Source organism: Geotrypetes seraphini, chromosome 12, assembly GCF_902459505.1.
Source record: "Geotrypetes seraphini chromosome 12, aGeoSer1.1, whole genome shotgun sequence".
Taxonomy (NCBI): domain Eukaryota; kingdom Metazoa; phylum Chordata; class Amphibia; order Gymnophiona; family Dermophiidae; genus Geotrypetes; species Geotrypetes seraphini.
Genome location: NC_047095.1, coordinates 23,788,900 through 23,807,576, shown reverse-complemented (window position 1 = coordinate 23,807,576; position 18,677 = coordinate 23,788,900). Strand labels below are relative to the sequence as shown.

At 39.6% G+C, this 18,677-nt stretch overlaps 1 protein-coding gene across 1 annotated transcript in view; it reads left to right on the top strand.

The window, feature by feature from the left end:
• EPHX4 (epoxide hydrolase 4) overlaps positions 1-16,189 on the top strand; it is a 34,261-nt gene extending 18,072 nt beyond the window's left edge. Inside the window, exons 4-7 of the mRNA XM_033915270.1 lie at positions 3,579-3,707; positions 6,554-6,657; positions 7,895-8,043; positions 15,333-16,189. Of these exons, the coding sequence (XP_033771161.1) occupies positions 3,579-3,707; positions 6,554-6,657; positions 7,895-8,043; positions 15,333-15,567 (617 nt within the window). The 3' untranslated portion in view covers positions 15,568-16,189. The remainder of the gene's footprint in view (positions 1-3,578; positions 3,708-6,553; positions 6,658-7,894; positions 8,044-15,332) is intronic.
• The last annotated feature ends 2,488 nt before the right edge of the window (positions 16,190-18,677 follow it).

Below are 18,677 nucleotides of genomic sequence, written 5' to 3'. Positions count from 1 at the left end.
GGGCAGGAAGATACAGGAGGAGAAGAGGATACAAGTGATTAGTTGTTTTACTGACTTTTAAAATGTAGAAGTTTGATACAAAAATCCCACAAACGTTTCAGTACTTTTCGTTTAATGGTTTTTGCTTGGAAGATGTTCCTGGAGTATTATCCTTCCAGAAGTTGCAGGGAATTATCTAGTCCTTTTACAAAGCTGCACTGCCGAGCCACCCATTCTATTCCTGTGGGCGGCTTGGCCTTTAGTGTCTGCTGCTTGGCAGTGTAGCTTTGTAAAAGACCTCTTCTATTTTTAGCAGAGCAACAGAACTGTAGGCTTTTTGACTGAAAATAAAATTTGGTCTTTAACCTTCATTCTGAGGGGCCTAGAGCCAGTGAGGCTCTGGAAGGAGAGAGGTGATATCAATGGACTGATTCTTGTGAATTGAGTTGAAGCATCGGTTTCAGCATGAGCTGAAGTGGATACAGGGGATGTATGGAGGAAGGCCGGACAACAGAGACATGCAGAAGTCTAAGCACAGATTTGTTAGGGTTTTGCCCATGAACTGAGATTATTACCGTAATTCACATGTGTCCTTTCTGTGCTTTATCCTTTTAGTTCTAGTGCATTTTGGCCTGCATTCACTAAAAAACAACATAGTGTTAGCACACACTAATGTCATTAATATGTGTTATTAGTAAATAGGTCCCATTGCAGTTAGGTTGTGAGCCCGCCAGGACAGATAAAGAAATTACTTAGAATACCTGCGTCCTATTCAATGTAAACTGCCTTGATATCTGCAGAATAAAGATGGCCTATCAAATAATCATAACCATCTAATATAATAAAGCCCTAAGCGCGCATGCGCACTCCCACCTGCGTGCTCCCATTTTCCGTGCGCTGTAGGGCACCGCAGATAGGAGTGCGCATGCGCGAGAATCCCTCTGAGGCGGATGTCGGCCGCCGCAGCTGTCGGCGGCTGCAGGCCGCGGTGGAAGATGGCTTCACCTGTCTGATTTATGTCATGAATAGCTTCGCAGCGGCACTTTATGTCTGGCAAAGAGGCGAAATGAAGCTCGTTAGTTGGTGTGCTTTGCATCTTGGATATTTTGACTCACGCCATCCCCTGAATAAAGGGCGGGCATTTGATCTTCAGGAGGTTACGCCTGTGACAGCTGTGATTGATGACTTAATAATCCTTGAGGTTGCAGAGGTAACTTAATCAGTTTCAGGGGAAAATGAAGGGGCTGGAGGCGTGTGTGCTGCTTGATTATGTGAGGGAAGAGAGTCTACTCTTCCCTTCCAACATGTTTTAGGGCCATGAGGAGCAGTTTTAGGAAGTGTGTGGAAGTGCACCTGGGCCTTGGATAGAGGAATAATCAGAAAGCAATGTTGGTAGAGGGGGGGAAAGGGGAAAAGGGAGAGATGGAAATGGTAGGACCACTGCTGCTTTGGGGCACTGAGGGAGGAAAGGTTGGTACGTCAGGACTGCTGCTGCCGCCTTGGGTAAGTAAAGACCCTGTCAGGAGGCCAAAAGGGTACAAAGGAAATGGTGAAAGGTGAGGTGGTGGGACTGGGATCAGTGGGAGCCTGGGTCCAGGCATGATAGAGGCGGGGCATGGGTGGGGTCAGGGTATAGGTGGTGCTATTCTAGCACCCGTTATTGTAACGAATGTAACGGGCTAAAACATTAGTAAATAAGATATGTTAATACAATATCATCTTTTAGTAAACGTAGCTTTTTATAGTTTCCAAATTGGGGGGGGCTCAGTTATATGGAACTTTTTATTTTCACTATATTTTTTGGCTTGAAAATTTTCCTTCCCTGATCTCACAAAATTTGAGAACTTTTATCTTCTTTTCTCCTAAATTTAAGAAATTATATTTTTGCAATTGAGCATACTTTACAATACTTAATCTACCTTATTTGCAAAACATTTGACTCAGAATGGTTTGCTGCAAGTTAATGGTCATTAAGGGCTTGATTTTATAATAAGACACCTAAGTAGGAAGTTCAAAAGGCACATATTTTATAAAAGCTACACAATAATCCCTACTGTATATTGAGAATCTAATTTTGAACCTCTAAAAACTATAGAATCATGAAAGAAAGTAAAATAATTGGTTGATATTCAACCCACAGTAGCTGTACTGGGCATGAATGAGTCAACATTACCCTACCCGTATTTCCCTCTAGACCACCACTGAATATCTGGGTAGACCTGTGGGGTCCTACAGGAGTGGGGGGCTTGGGCCTGCCTTGATTTTCTTTGGGGGGAGGAGGAAGGATCAGAAAGTTGGGAAAGCGGGAGAAGAAGGGGGTTGGCCTGTTCCAGGGCTTGAAGGGAGGATCAGAAGAAGGGGCAGACGGAACTCCTTTGATTCTACCTGGAAATTACCTAGGCACTGGCCAATATTCAGACCAATTCCAATGCTAGCTCCAATGTCCCAGGTAGACACTATTCCCCCCTCCCCCCCAAATCCTGTTCCCACCGTTGCCTTAACTCAGAAAAATCTTTGAAGGACCCCGATATGCTCAGAGCTCTATGGGTCCCCGAAATGAATATCTTGTCTGGAGAAATCAAAGTAAAACATTCCCAGATTTTATCACCCAATGGGAACCTCAGCGCTGCTCTAGCAAGGGACAAAATAGTAATGTTTAAGCTGACAGAAAGCAAAGTGGTCCCCCCCACCGCGGAGTCACTCTGCGGGAAAACTCATATGAAATCAAAGTCCCATCAGGGTTTAATAGATGGTTCAATTGGACAATGCCCGCTTCCTCCCAGTGTTGAAATGCTCTATTATCCCAACCTGGTGGGAAAGCTAGATTTCCTCTAAGGGGCAACAGGGCAGACATCCATAGGTTACCACCCAGTCAGGAGACCAAAAAATATTAGGCTTCACACGTTGGCCCCACCACCCAACACCTCTTTAGTTCTAGAGGTAGGAGTTTCTTAAGAGCCTGCAAAATCGAGTTAAAGTGGTAAGGTCAATATAAGTCCGCTCTATCTGAAGAGGGCTATAGTGTTGACTACCTTCCAGCCAGTCACACACGTGGCATAGGAAGCATGCCATATTATAAACTTGAAGATAAGGGAATCCCGGGCCCCATAAATAATATAGGCCTTTAAAACCCTGGCCTATATTACAGGCGCCTAAGTTTTAAGTTAGGTGCTGCTAAGCGCAATTCTGTATTGGGTGCCTAAGAGTGATTGACATGCGAAAGGCACCTATCTCTTTAGGCACCAATTACATAATCCAGCCCTCTGTGCTTAATGCGCATCATGGAATGACAGTATTATTTTGACAGCAGTAATACTTGAGATGTTCAAGTGTGCGATGTCATTTGTCTTTTGGTAGGGGAGTTTTACTGTTTATCAAAATAAATCATTTTTTATCTGGGTAAATTGCCTGAAAGTTTTCCACCCTTTCTATACACAGGGATCAACAATGCATGTACTTATTTTTCATCTCTGCAGCAGTGTCCTGGCGTTATGTGACACATTACCTTGTAAGAAGTACTGTGGAAGTTTCAGGTGCTGGGGCATTTTTTTTTTTTTTTTTTTACAATACTACTACTGTAATTTCTTTTTCTGTTACAGGATACAGTAAGTGTATTCTTACTGGCCATGACTGGGGTGGAATGATATCTTGGCTGATTGCTATTTGCTATCCAGAAATAGTGACAAAACTTATTATTTTAAATTTTCCACATCCAACTGTGTTTACAGGTTAGTATTTACAAAATAAAAAAAAGTGCCTGTATTCTTCATAACATGACAAACAATTGAAAATGCCAGATATCCTGCATAACTATCCAGTATTTCCTATCATGATGGCTCACATAGAGTTCCTTTTACTAAAGCCACAGCAAAAGTGACCTTTGCACTCTCTTACTATTCTTATATTATATTATGTTCTTACTCTTCTTATGTTCTTATATCCAGCATTTTCCCTCTCTACCTTGCCATTACTGCCCTGCCTGCTTTCCAGCCTGTGTCGTAAATAGACACAACACTGGTGCAGAGTCTTTAAACACAGCTTCATGCACTTCCATATCCCTCTGTCTCTGACACTTTCTGTTGCAGAGAGAGCAGGACGTAGCAGCACATTAGTGGAGGCCTACTTGGGATAGGGAACATGTTGGGCAGCAGTGGGAGGGCGGGTTGGGGGAATGCTGGACATGGAGCGGAGGGATGGGGAAGAGGAGTGGAAGTGCTACTTGCCAACCACCACTACTCCAAATGCTGCTACCCTAGGTGGGAGGGCTGGCACTAACATGTCCATATTCCAAGCAATGGGCAACAAGTAGGGCAATTTTCTTCTTAGTTTTAAGGATATTCAAACAGTCTAAATACAAAATGGTCTAGTAGTTCTTCCAGTGTATATCTTTCAATAAAATCTGTAAAGCAATATAATAAATACTGCATGTTTCATATACATAGAGGGGCATTTTCAATAGGATGTCTAAGTCTGAGTTTGGATGTTATGGGAAAGATGTCCAGAAATCCAGTAAAGAAAATGTCCATTTTTGAAACCATATGACGTCTATCTTTTTTTTTAAATGACCTATCTAGACATTTTGGCCTTTAGTGCATCTATCTTTATTGGCCGAAAACATCCAAATGAAAAATGCACAAAAACAAGCCATTGGAACATCCAAGAAGCCAGCATTCTTAGCAAACTGACCACAAAGACTGCTGAACAGAACGTCACATTAAAAAGTTCAGGGTACACATGTCATCATAACCTGCTTATATTGTATAGTGAGCCCTCCAAAATCCACCCAAAACTTACTCGTGGGATCTATTATGGAGAGGAGGAGGTAATGGATGCTGCGGTTGGGCCATTTGGGCTTTATCTGCTGCCATGTTTCTGTATTTCTATGTACCCACCTGTACACCACAACAATAACTCTTATGCCTGCAGGTGTCATCTTTATGTAGGTACAGCAGGTTTTGGGTGGGTTTTGGAGGGCTCATCATACAATATAAGCAAAATATAGTGACATGTGTACCTGAGACTTTTTAATGTGACATTCTCTACAGTACCCCTTAGAGTGCCACTCTGATCTGCTGAGCTGTCTCTGTGTGGCCATCTGAAGCTGTAATACAGGCTAGAATGTACTATTTCTTTCATTTCTTTGGGTGGTAGGAGTGGGTCAGTGACCACTGGGAGAGTAAGGGGAGGTCATGCTTAATCCCTCCAATGGTTATCTGGTCAGTTTGGGCACCTTTTTAACCCTTATTCGTTTTTAAAACAGGTCTAGCCCCAAATGTCTAAATGTCTTCCTTGACGTTTTGATAAAGGTTTGAACATTCCAAGTATTAAGCCTGCCCAAAACACGCCTCTAACATGCCCCATTAAGATTTAGACACACTGGAGACAAAACGACCAGAAAGACATCGAGAAGGTTAGTTTTGAAAATAGCCACTTGGATGTTTTGATTACATCGAAGTTCCGGTTTATGCCACCATTTTGAAAATGAGCCCCATAGTATTCAACTAATTTCTGATGCCCTAATGGTTTGCAGAGAATCTTTAATGAAAGGCAACTCAAATTAGGGCTCTATCGAATATTCATTATTGTACTTGTTTTTGTATTGTTCAAGATTTTATTATGGATGTTTTTACATGTAAGCCACCAAGAATAATAGGGATTGTGCAAGTTGGAAATAGTTTAAATAAATAGATATCCTGAATACATTATTTGTGTTTGGCCGAATAGTGATTTAAATTTAAATGTGAATAATCTAAGACTCCACTATGTTAAATCCTACTAAAATAAACACTTGCGGCCTCTTTTACAAAGCCGCGTGGCAACAGCCCCGAAGCCCTTTAAATCTCTATGGGCTTCGGGGCTGTTAGCGCAGCACAGCGCAGCTTTGTGAAAGAGGCTGTTGATCTATGATTTCACATTACGACTTTTATTGTTTGTTTTGTTAAAGCAAATAATATTTTTCATTATTTGTATTCTGCCAAATAGTAAAATATTTTCTTTGGAACAGTTCTACTCCTGCAATAAGCAAATTGCAGACAAGTTTCCTGAAAATAAGGAAGGACAGCATTTCAAAGGATCTTTTAGGAAGGCATATACATACATAGGATGACACATTGTATGCTTTCCTAAAAGAACCGTTGTGAATACTGTACTTCAATAAAAACTGGAAGAAAGTCATATCCTAAGATTCCCTTCTAACTGGAAGAAAGTCATATCCTAAGATTCCCTTCTTATATATATGTTCACATTCATTTTATAGACTTTAAAGTGACCTTATGACTGGGGGGTTGGGAGTGGGATTGGGGTGGGGGGGAAGGCTCATGTATACGGTGAAATTGGGATGTGCTTTAGTATCCACTTATTTTGTTGAACACCGTGTATATTTGAGTCTTTTGTTTATTCTTGAAAATGCAATAAAATATATACTTAAAAAAAAAAAAAAGTGACCTTATGATGTTTGCAGTTGTAAAATATGGGTAATTATCAGCTGCATATTTTAAGGTACTGATAGGTTTGTTGTTTTTGTTTTTTTCAAGCCATCAACTTCATTTTCAATTCACGGGGATTTCTCTTTCAGAATATGTTCTTCAGCACCCTTCACAACTGATCAAGTCTGCTCACTACTTCTTTTTCCAAATGTCTTGGCTTCCGGAATTCATGCTTACAGTGCATGATTTCAAGGTGAGCTAAAGTAGGGTGCTTGCTTTCCATAATTAATGTATCACTGATGGAAGCTATTATGTCTTATTTATTTATTTATTTATTTTAGGTATTTATATACCACCTATTAAAGTTATCAAAGCGGTTTACAACCATGTACTGAAGCATTTCCCCTATCTGTCCCAGTGGGCTCACAATCTGTCTAATGTGCCTGGAGCAATGGAGGATTGAGTGACTTGCCCAGGGTCACAAGGAGCAGTGTGGAATTTGAACCCATAATTTCAGGGTGAAAAATCATACACACTATACAGTACAAACACATATACATTTGTACACATATACAAATCATTTCTAATAAAATAACTAATACAGTCTATAAACAATTGAGTCAGCAGTTAAGGCTTATTTACCAAAGCGCAGTCATACAGATAGCATCCTTATAAGTTTCTCTTTTGCTAGACAATGTAAGGTTTGCAGAGTGGATCTCCCAATGCTGCCTTGCCAGCTATTTGCTCTTTTAGGAGAGAAGACAGGCCTCAGAGCCTCCTTCTTGCTCCATTGGGCTTCTAGTTCACTTGGAACTAGTTTGTTTGGTTTGTAAGATGTTTTGAACAAAGCCATCATATGAATAAGCTACTGCTAACAAAGAGGGCAATTTCCAGAGAGAGATGTGCAAAATAAAAAGTATTCTATCTGTGTAAAAAATAATTGCCTGTCCTGTATGCAGGTTAAAAGTATGGGTGTAGTTTCATAACACACATACTTTTGTCCACATTGTATTGAAGGCATTCTTGGAGTAGGGTTGAAGTAGGAGAGTAAACATTGAGAGTAGTTTCGGATTTTTAAAGCCACACACCTGCAGGAAGAGAAGATGTGGGTTCTTTTAACTTATGCTATTTTCAAAGTGCATTATTGATGTCAAATGTAAAAGGGTGATCCACAAAATAGTGCATTCTGTGGTATGATAGTCATTAGTGTAGCCTATGCAGATATCTAAGAATTCTTTACAGAATGAACCCAGTTTTCATTCCAAAGACTTTAAAAATAACCATTTCATACTTCAGAGAACAAAAGGCTCCTTTTACTAAGCTGCGCTAACGGTTTTAGCATTGAGCTGGCGTTAGTTCTTGATGCGTAGCACGGGGTTAGCGTGCGCTAAAAACACTAGCGCACCTTAGTAAAAGGAGCCCAAAGTGCATTTTGATGTTCGTTCACTTCAGTTGCTAACATGTTAGGCGTTTCTTTCATTTTTCTTCAGTTTCTTAAAAATCTGTTAATCAGCCATGCCAGCGGGATTGGAAGGAATGATTGTAGATTAACAGAAGAGGATATAGAAGCCTATCTCTACATCTTTTCCCAGCCTGGAGCGCTCACTGGTCCTATTAATCACTACAGAAACCTTTTCAGGTCAGTTGTGTGAACATCCTCACTCTGTGTGATATTAGATCACATCCTAGAGACTCAGCAGACTGAACACATCACTCTGTAAGCAAAGTTATTTAGAGGAACTCAAGTAAAGCAATGGCTCCTTATAGTATAGTGACAAAGTTAATGATGACAGAAGATACACACACCCTCCCTCTGCCCACCTCCATGTTATTTACTCAGACTTTCAATCCCTTTGCTACCAGGGGGTCCCTCCATATCAATCCCAAGCATGCCCAGTTTTTACCTCCTAAGAATGGCATGAAAGCTTTGTCTATGTATCCTTCATCCTTTATGGATATGTAATAAACTGAATAATAGCTAACACACACAAACAAATTATTTAAAAAGTAGGTCAGTTACCTTTTTCGGTATTAAGTGATGAACACACCACAAAACATTAATACCTGTGAGATTTATTTAGTGTTTTAAATTGTATTATTTAATATATACCTGGCAGCATTGACTAGTGAAACTGATGAATTTGGTTCTATAAGACCCATACATCCAATTGGTTTTGAAGCCTTAGTACAAAATCCCTCTTCTTAGCATTTCACATTATCCATTCTTACACCTCCGTACTTGTGGGATTGCTTGACCTCTCTTCTGCTTTTGACCTTGTTGATTATTCTTTGCTCCTTCACTGTCTTCAATCCTTAGGTATCTCTGGAACTGTCTTGTCCTGGTTCTTTAGCTATCTGTCTGAACGCACCTTTCAGCTTGCACATGCTTATTCCTTTTTTTCAGTCCCTAATTTGCAATCTGGTGTCCTCCAGGGTTCCATTCTCACCCCACTGCTCACCATTATCCAAGAACAGGGTTGCACACTGTTGAGCTGCGCCAGTGATATCCAAATTCTCTGTTGCATGTCTGATTCCTCCGTTTCTTTTAACTCTCTCAATTCCTGTCTCACCCATGTTTCAAGTTGGCTTAAAGATAATCTATTCTTTCTAAATAGCGCTGAATGCAAGGCCGTTATTTTCCCTAACCCCTACACTACCCTTTTTCCCCCACCCTATATTGATAGCCAGTCCCTTCCTTTTAAAGATGCGATAAATATCCTAGATATCATATTTGACATTAAGCTCACATTCAAGCCTCAAACTGATGCAGTTTTGCGCTCCTCTTTTTTCTTCCTCTCGTACACTCTTAGCTCCTCACCCTGGTCATTTCTCCCCTCAATTACTGCAGTTCCCTGTACGCTTGTCGTTTTATCTAGTCTCCTCGGAGAAGTTTCTTCTGCTTTTCCAGTCTATAGCAGTAAAATTTCTTCACCATGCTCATTGTATCGATCATTTTTCCCCTCTCCTTCTCTGGCTGATATGTCCACTGATTTTTCTTCCTTCTGAATTGGACTTTGAAGGGCGCTCAAGTTTTAGATAGTTTAGCTCCTAAATATAATAAGGTGAAACAAGACAGGCCTAGTAATAGTTAGTTTAACGAGGATCTCTTAGCATTGAAGTAGGCCTGACACCAGCTAGAGTGTCATTGGTTGAAAGATAGAACAGAATAAAATATCTCCGTGGAGGTCCATCTCTAGTTATAAACTGAAACGTAGGGAAGCAAGGAGGGAATATTATTCAAAGTTTTAGTAGGTATTAACTCTTTGAATACTAAGAGATTATTTCATTTATTCTTTCAATTAACTACTGTTCAAGAGTTACCTCCATCTTTGGATAATTATAGTCCTAGTGCTCATAAAGTTAGTGAATTATTTTGAGGGTAAAATCCTGTCACTGAGTTGTCAGTTTACTTCTTCTAGGGAATTTCAGTCAGATGGACTGGAAGATCATATATCTGTGATAAAAATGGACAGACTTTGGTCTGCTTTTCTTCCAGTTCAGTAGTCTGATTTGAATTTCTTTTTTTCTAAATACAGTATGTTTCTTTTTTGTTGCTTGAAGGATAGTTATCTTCCATATGTTATGCAGACTGCACTCATTGAATTTAAGCAGTTACTTTTGGAGTGGATTAATTATTGTCTGTCGGCTGGGGTTTTCTCAGTCAATGAGGGCAATATTGCCTTGATTTCTATTGTGAAAAATCCAAAGGAGTTCTTATTACAGCCTAGGAATTATCGTCCTATAGCTTAAATTCCATTTTTTATTAAGATCATGGAGGGATTGGTGGCCTCTCAACTGTCAACTTTGCTGGACCAGTTTGAAATTTTACATCTTTCGCAACTGTTTCTGATCTGGCCATAATAAGGAGATGGTAGTGGGGTCCTTATTAGACAAACATACACCCCCTTCCCCTTTTATCAAACTGCGTTAGGTTGGGGTTTTTTTTATCAAAGTTCATGGTGGTAAAAGCTCCAACGATCACAGAATTCTTACTGTCTCAGTTAGATTATTGCAATGCCTGGGATGTATTTGGAATGTCTAAAGCAGACTTTGCGAAAGCTCCAGACATTTCAGAATACCGCTGTCCAGCTGATATTCCCTCACTCAGTCTGACCATGTTTCTCATTATTATCTCATAACTATCATTATTTCTCATAACTGATCATTATTTCTCATAACTATCCTTCCCTTCATCAAAAGGCATTTCCCACCCAGGAAAGCTGGGGACTTCCCTCCCCTTCAGATTCACCGAGCTCTGGAACAATCTTACCTCCCCTCTTCGGAACCTGAGCTCTCTCCAACTTTTCCGTAAACATCTGAAAACCTGGCTTTTCTCAAAAATGTAACACTCTCTCCTCCTTTGATATCCTAGTCCTTTGATATCTTAGTCCTCTAAACTCTCTTCTTTCCTCCTATCCTCATCCTTTCCTTGAAGTTCCTTTTTCATCTCAATTCCTGTAAACCGTACCGAGCTCTACGGCTGTGGAGATGGTGCAGTATACAAACCTAAGGTTTAGTTTAGTTTAGTTTATTATAGGCATTTGCATTAGCCTCCAGTTAAGGCACAGATTTTGTTTGTTTTATTGGGTTTTTTTTAAGATTTTGCATGGGCAGCCCCGATTTATGTGTGTGACCTTGTGGTTTTTTCACCTACCATAGGAGCATAAAGGTTACAGTGTAATTGCCCTTTTTACTTTCCTGCCTTTAAAAAGCAACAATTGAGAAGATTACTTAATTTTTCCTTTGCTTTTCAGGCTGTTCAAGGGTGGAGATCCTTGCCTTCTCATCTGACAGTTCTAGCAGACTATAAAATTTTTAGGAAATTCTTTAAAATTTTTTTTATTTATTAAAATTGTCCCTTGAATTGTATGATACATTGTTGAATTTTTGAATTACTCTATGGCAGTGGTTCCCAAACCTGTCCTGGGGGACCCCCATCCAGTCAGGTTTTCAAGATATCCCTAACGAATATGCATGAGAGAGATTTGCATATAATGGAAGTGACAGGTATGCAAATCTCTCTCATGCATATTCATTAGGGATATCTTGAAAACCTGACTGGCTGGGGGTCCCCCAGGACAGGTTTGGGAACCACTGCTCTATGGGATTCTTTTATCAAGCCACGCTAGTGGGGTTAGCGCTTCGGACATTTCATCACACGCTAACCCCTGCAGCCAGCTAAAAAACTAACGCCTGCTTAATGAAGGCGTTAGCGGCTAGCACGGCAGGCGGTTTAACGCGCGGTATTACGCACGTTAAACCCCCCTACCGCAGCTTGATAAAAGGACCCCTATATGTTTGCAATATTTGGGTATGTCCTGTTTTTAATATGTGATCCACATTTAACTTGTTTGCAGATATATCTGGCGATGGATCTGGCGGTCATACTAAAATTGTGTTTTGTTTTTTTAAACAAAGTGTCTCCTACTTGAAAAATATAGTTATTTTGTCTACTCACCAAACTAAGGGTTCCATTTATCAAACCGCAGTAGAGCTTTCTACCATGGGCTAGTGAGGTAAATGCTCCAATGTTCATAGGAATTGAATGAGCATCAGAGCATTTACCTCATCAGCCTGTGGTTAAATACTTTATGACGATTTGATAAAAAGGGCCCTTTTGGGTGTAAAAAAAAGTGCATCTTATGGAGCGAAAAATATGGTACTACAGGATACAGGGATATAATGTAGGAAATTGCACTAGGATATTTAGAAGATGGAGGGATTAGTGAGAGTGGTGGGGAAAGGGGTTACACATAGAGTGACCAGGTTACCTATTCCAGAAGGGAAACTTTTTAGCCAGTCCTGGTTTTAAAATTACATCCCAAAGCAGTAGTTTACAGAATTTGTAGTCCATTAAAATCTGTGCTGCAGATCCCATAATGCACCAGGATACGGTTGACAAAAATCCAGGACTGGCCATATAGTCTCCCTTTTGGAATGGGTAACCTGGTCACCCTAGTTACATAGAATGATATGCCCTGGACCATGCACCACCCTTTGATAAGCCAGACTCCTTTGGTAATCTAATCTCTTGGGTTTTCCATCTCCTTTTAAAAATCCATTTTATTGCAGTAAACACAGTAGTTAATTATTATTTCAAGCATATTATTATAAGCCTTTCTGTAAACTATATGCTTAAACAATAGAGCATTACTTGTTTCTCAGCGACAAGTCATTCAAGTCCAAGGCACTTAAATTAGATGTTTATTTTGGGAATCACAAAGACTTTTCACAAGAACAAATGGCATACACATATGTACTGTCGCATGGTGAAGACATTTACAGGATTATAGTATTTTATTGCAAAAAAGCAACAATGTATGTGGCTAAAATAAAAACAATTAAATTGTCCTAATCATTTTAGCTGACTCTCTCGTAAGACTCATGTACTTACCACACAAGCTTAAGAGCAAGTTTTCAAAAGAAAACCAAACATGCCAAAACGTGGCATCTAATCTGAAATGTAGGTTTTTGAGCCCTACTGTGAGACAGGAGACTTCCCAGGAAACAGACCCTTCTCCTAAGACAGGGGTAGGCAATTCCAGTCCTCGAGAGCCGGAGCCAGGTCAGGTTTTCAGAATATCTACATTAGATAGATTTGCATCTCAAGGAGGCAGTGCATGCAAATCCATCTCATACATATTAATTGTGGATATCCTGAAAACCTGACCTGGCTCCGGCTCTTGAGGACTGGAATTGCCTACCCCTGTCCTAAGAGATTCCACCTCCCTCCTTGCTTCCCTATACTCAGCTGAAATTGGGTAAAAAGTTAAATATCAATAAGTTCACGCCTTCCTCCTCTTGAAGGCTATCAGGTATTCTAGTAACAGACCAGTGCTGCTAGGTAGCCATAGAGGTGATTGCATGTAGGGCAGGGCTGCCCAAGTCCGGTCCTCGACATCTACTGGCAGGCCAGGTTTTCAGGATATCCACAATGAATATGCATGAGAGAGAGATCTGCATACCAAGAAGGCAGTGCAGGCAAATCTCTCTCATACGTATTCATTGTGGATATCCTGAAATCCTGGCCTGCCAGTAGATCTCGAGGACCGGACTCAGGCAGCCCTGATGTAGGGGCTAGCCAAACAACAGGCTGTGTTCCAGACATGACGCAATCCACCTGGCCAGGTCTAGGGATGGAGGTCTGAAGGGTGCTGTGGTTTGTTGTAGTAATAGTAGTCCTCTGCCAGTCTGTGTTTGTGATGCCATTAAGCACCAGAAAGAGGAATTTTTAGTTATTGTTCAGTCAGTATTCAAGAAACAAAGCAACAAATCCAACAAGAGCTGCAGTGAAAATGAGTAACCAAACGGAAAACAAAGGAAACTGCAGGCAAAATGTACAAGATGCAGGCTATGTTTATTATATCAAATTTCAATGCGGTTAAATATTACCACCTTTTAAACAAACCTAAGGACCCGACACGGTCCGTGTTTCGGTAAATACACCTTCTTCAGGGGCCCTAACAAATATAAATAGACATTGCTAAGAATGTATCGAAACATAATAAAAAGGACATTTGGTATAATGATAATAGTAATAGAACAGTTAAAGTAAACTAATGTGATAATACATTGAATGAACAAAGACATGTGGTAATGATGCAAAAAGAAGACCAAAACTGATGAAGTAATCCATGACAAAACAGAGTGATTATGTGCAAACAAAGAACCGGTGTGGTGACAGGAAGACACAAAAAGATTTTGCCATAATGATAAAATGTAAGGAGCCAGTATTCAGCCAGCATCTGTCAGTCTTTTTTTTAATGTTGTCCATTGCTGGCTAAATTAGCCCCGGATATTCAAAGCTGGGCCATGTCTGGGACATTTTAGAGGAGCTTTCTTATAAAGACAGGTCCTCAATTACAGACTTGGATCTTTCACAGAAAGACTGGTCAACCATAGACTTTTATGTCTTTTTAAGTTTTGTATTAATAAAGTAACTGTTGGGTTGATTTACGACATCTCTTTTGCCTCATTTTGTTTTTTGCATTTGAGTATTTTGAGGCAAATTTCTTCTTTCTTTACCTGCTTTGCTCGTTCCCCTGTATTGAAGTTGAGATATCTTTTCAACCCTGGGACGATGTCCTCAGTTACTCTGATGAACACTCTGTCACCATGTCTAGGCACCTGCATTGAATATCTGTCTTACACCAGACATGTGATACCTGCCAGCTCTTATGTGGCTCTATTGGCCAAGAACCCTGCTGGAATGAGACCTGAAAATGAAGGCGTGGAGGGGCATAATCAAAAAAACCGTCTAAGTCCTTTTTTGGCTTAAGGCCGTAAACATTGAAAGCAGAAGCAGGGAAAGTGTCCATAACCAAAACAAACGTCCTTGTTTTGATTATGCCCTGCCTCTACTAAACGCCCAGATCACAACTACGTCTACACTTTTTGCCCATAATGAACCAAAAAACGCCTAAGCCCCAAACGTCCAACAGAAAGGCTTTTAGGCGAAGGAGGAGCCAGTCCTTCACCTAAAAGCTGGATTTTGTAACCGGTGTTTGTAAAAAACAACACCGGTTACAGAATCCCCCCCTCCACAACGATCCAGGCAGGAGGGTGCCCAAGCCCTCTTGCCCCGTCGAACCGCGAACCCCCCGATGACATCGGGGCAAGAGGGAGCTCAAGTCCTCTTACCCCCGCGATTGTGCCCCCCCTGCTGAGTCAGTTGAATTTTTATATACATATTTTTGTTAGTTTATGGTCACTTAGGGGGGAATTCATCAAAGGGCAATTAGCATGTGCTAATGCATTTGCATATGCAACTCAATTGCACATGCTAACACACTTTAGCGCCCTTTGATGAATTCCCCCTTAGTTTGCATTTGATGAGGGTCTTTCTGTGTTTTGTATGAGTGACCAAGGCCAAACAATCAGCTGGTAGTCTGGCTTGTTCAGTTTTCCCATCTTCTTTATGTTTTGAAGCTGCCTGCCACTGAAACGCCACGAGGTGACAACGCCCACACTGCTATTATGGGGAGAAAAGGATGAATTCATGGAAGTGGAGATGGCTGAAATCACAAGGATCTACGTTAAAAGCCATTTCAGATTAACGATTTTGTCAACAGCCAGCCACTGGCTTCAGCAGGATCAACCTGATATAGTAAACAAATTAATATGGACGTTCCTAAAAGATGAAGGGCAAAGAAAGAGAGAATGACCTGGTCTGCACACACAGATGCTTAGTTAAATACTGGGATTTGTAAGTGAAAAATATTTTGGTGTGCTGTCTTTGAATGTCACAACATAATTACAGACTGAAAACAGTATGAAACCAATGTAAAGTGTCAACATCAGTGTTACTTATTCTTTGCACATAAAGGTACCTGCCTTAATATGTATAATTTTATATATAGAACAGGGAAGTCATGAAAAGCTGTTCCAATTATTTTTACATCCCTCACAATTCCAATGTGTGGTGCCTTGTACAATTTACAATGTAATTTACACAGGTGTGCTACGTGAAGAGGTTTTGTAGTCATGTGTACTAAACTTTCCATTTTGACAGAGGCGTTTCTAGCTATTTTTTGTACCGCTGGTGGGGGTAGTGGGGGAGGGGGAAAATGTGATCTTAACCCTTTTTGCTTACTGTATGGTAAAATCTGAAGTAATGGTGTCTTGTCACCTCTTGATTACAAAATGTATCAGCGCACTGCAAAAGTCAAATGTAAAAATATTGTAAAGACATTAGTTAAATGTTTCTAGTATAGTTAGCACAATATATTGGATAACTGTCTTCTCAGTGTATTAAAGCTGGCAATATCATTTTTTTAAAGCCACGATATGGTTTGTTCTTTACTGCTTTATTTTACAGTTACCTTTCCCTCAGAAGTTTGAATACTGGGTGCTAATGGAATAGTAAACATTAGTTATGTTTGCCCAGTTTCACTTCCTGCAGATTGCCTGTTGTGTGTTTCATGATATGTTTGAGGTTTAAATTGGTACAAAATTGCTTGGGAATCAAAGGATGGAGTACATGAACTCTTTACTTACTTTAGAATATGTCCTTGGACTTCACTTCAATTCTCTAGGGCTGCTGGTGAATCAGCTTTTCAGGATAATGAATAAGCATGCCCAAATTTACAATAATGCTGTCTTATAACTAATACTTTCAAATATCAATTTAATTATTTCTCATATTTTACATAACTCTGTAACATGATAAAATACAAAATATTAATAATCAACTTACAATACTTTATTACAATTGCCTTCAAAGCATGTACCAGCACCTAAATTTAAAAATGAATGTTGTATTGCAAACTTTATACCATACAAATAATCTTTGTCACAATCACATGTTCCTTAAAATTTGTAACGAAAATATTGAATTTTTTTAAAACCATGATGCGGTGGCAGTCCATTCAGGCTGAAATACTTTTTCAATTAAATCAAGCTGAGGTTCTCTTTCATAATTTATCTACTTTATATTACACTGGAATTGTATCCAAACAATCCTTACGTTGTCAAAAATCAATTCACACATGAAATACTGTCCACCAACTTGATGTGGATCTGAGTTTCACTGAAGCTTTCTCAAGAGTTGGACATAAACTACAGCACAAAGCACATGGCTATTAACAGCTCCATATATCATACAGGAAGAGCCTCAGTTGTGACTTCAATATAATCAAATAGTTATATTGGTTGTCTCAGTAACTTTTCTATATACATACAGTATAGTTTGTGTATGTTATGAAGGAATCTTAGCAAAATCTTTTCTATGGAATAGAGTGTTTGGAGCTGTTAATAGTTATATTGGTTGTCTCAGTAACTTTTCTATATACATACAGTACAGTTTGTTATTCAAATGTATGGACCTTCAGACCACCATAAGGGTACATACCCCTGGCCATAAATCTCTTCGTCGGTCCACCTTTTATTAACACATTTGTTTTAACTCCTGTGTAGTTTCCCTCGACCCTGAAGAAAGTTTCCTTTGTTGAAACATGCATGTCGGGAGAGGAGAAGAATGGACAACATCACTATAAGTTAGAGCTAATTGATGTGCCATTAATTTTAAAGTATTTAAAATAAGATAAAAAGAAAAAAACAAATGTGTTAATAAAAGGTGGACCGACGAAGAGATTTATGGCCAGGGGTATGTACCCTTATGGTGGTCTGAAGGTCCATACATTTGAATAACAAACTGTACTGTATGTATATAGAAAAGTTACTGAGACGACCAATATAACTATTAACAGCTCCAAACACTCTATTCCATAGAAAAGATTTTGCTAAGATTCCTTCATAACTGCTAAAACCGACAGAAATATCAAAACTGAGGTCAACCTTGCTCAGTGTTACAAGTTCCTCGTGCACATGAATAAGCATGAGAGAGATTTGTATGCTTACCACTTCCATTACGTTATTCTCATGCATATTCATTAGGGAAATCCTGTTTTCTTGATCCATTGGTGGCCCTTAGGACCTGGGAGTAAAGACCACTGGAATATGTTGTATAGTTACAAAGAACTACAGGATAAGGCTTACGTTATTCTTACAGCCATTTTTAAGGATGAAGTAGTTTCGCATGTCCTCAAAAAATATACCCCCTCCTTTACTCAAGGGTTTTAACGACGGTAACTGCTCCGACGCTCATAGAATTCCTAGATACATGTAAGAGAAAAGAATGGATGGCACTACAAGTCAGTTGTATAATCCTGTTTTATTTTTTTAAACAGCTTAAATAAATCCTAAAAGGAAAAAATAGAAAAGAAATACATCAAAACTAAGGGAGTCTTTTACTAAGGCGCGCTAGCCGATTTAGTGTGCGCTAATCGATTTAGCACGCCTTAGTAAAAGACCCTTTAAGAAAATAACCTACTACTACTAATCATTTTGCTATACATATGCATCATTGTACATTAAATACATAAGAGACAATCCTTGTTTAAATATTCAAGTTTAAACACTAGCCCACATCAAGGGGGAAAGAAGGATGATTTCTGCCTTAATACACCATATTTACTGCCATAACACTTTTAGACCCTAATCACTAAACTATGACTGTGATGCTTCTTTATGTAACAATAATTGCTCCAGGTGGACTGTTCAGGTCTTTATCTGCCATCATTTACTATGTTACTAGGGGAGAGAGTCAAAGGAAACAAAATTTGTCCTCTGAAAAGCCACAGGACACTTGCAAGGGAACGTAAAAACAAACAAACAGAAGAAGCTCCCAATGCAAGGCCTCCAGACTTCAGAGCCAGAAAGGCCTTTATTCTCAGCAGGTGCCTGTGTGAAAAGTCTAGAAAATTAATGTAGATG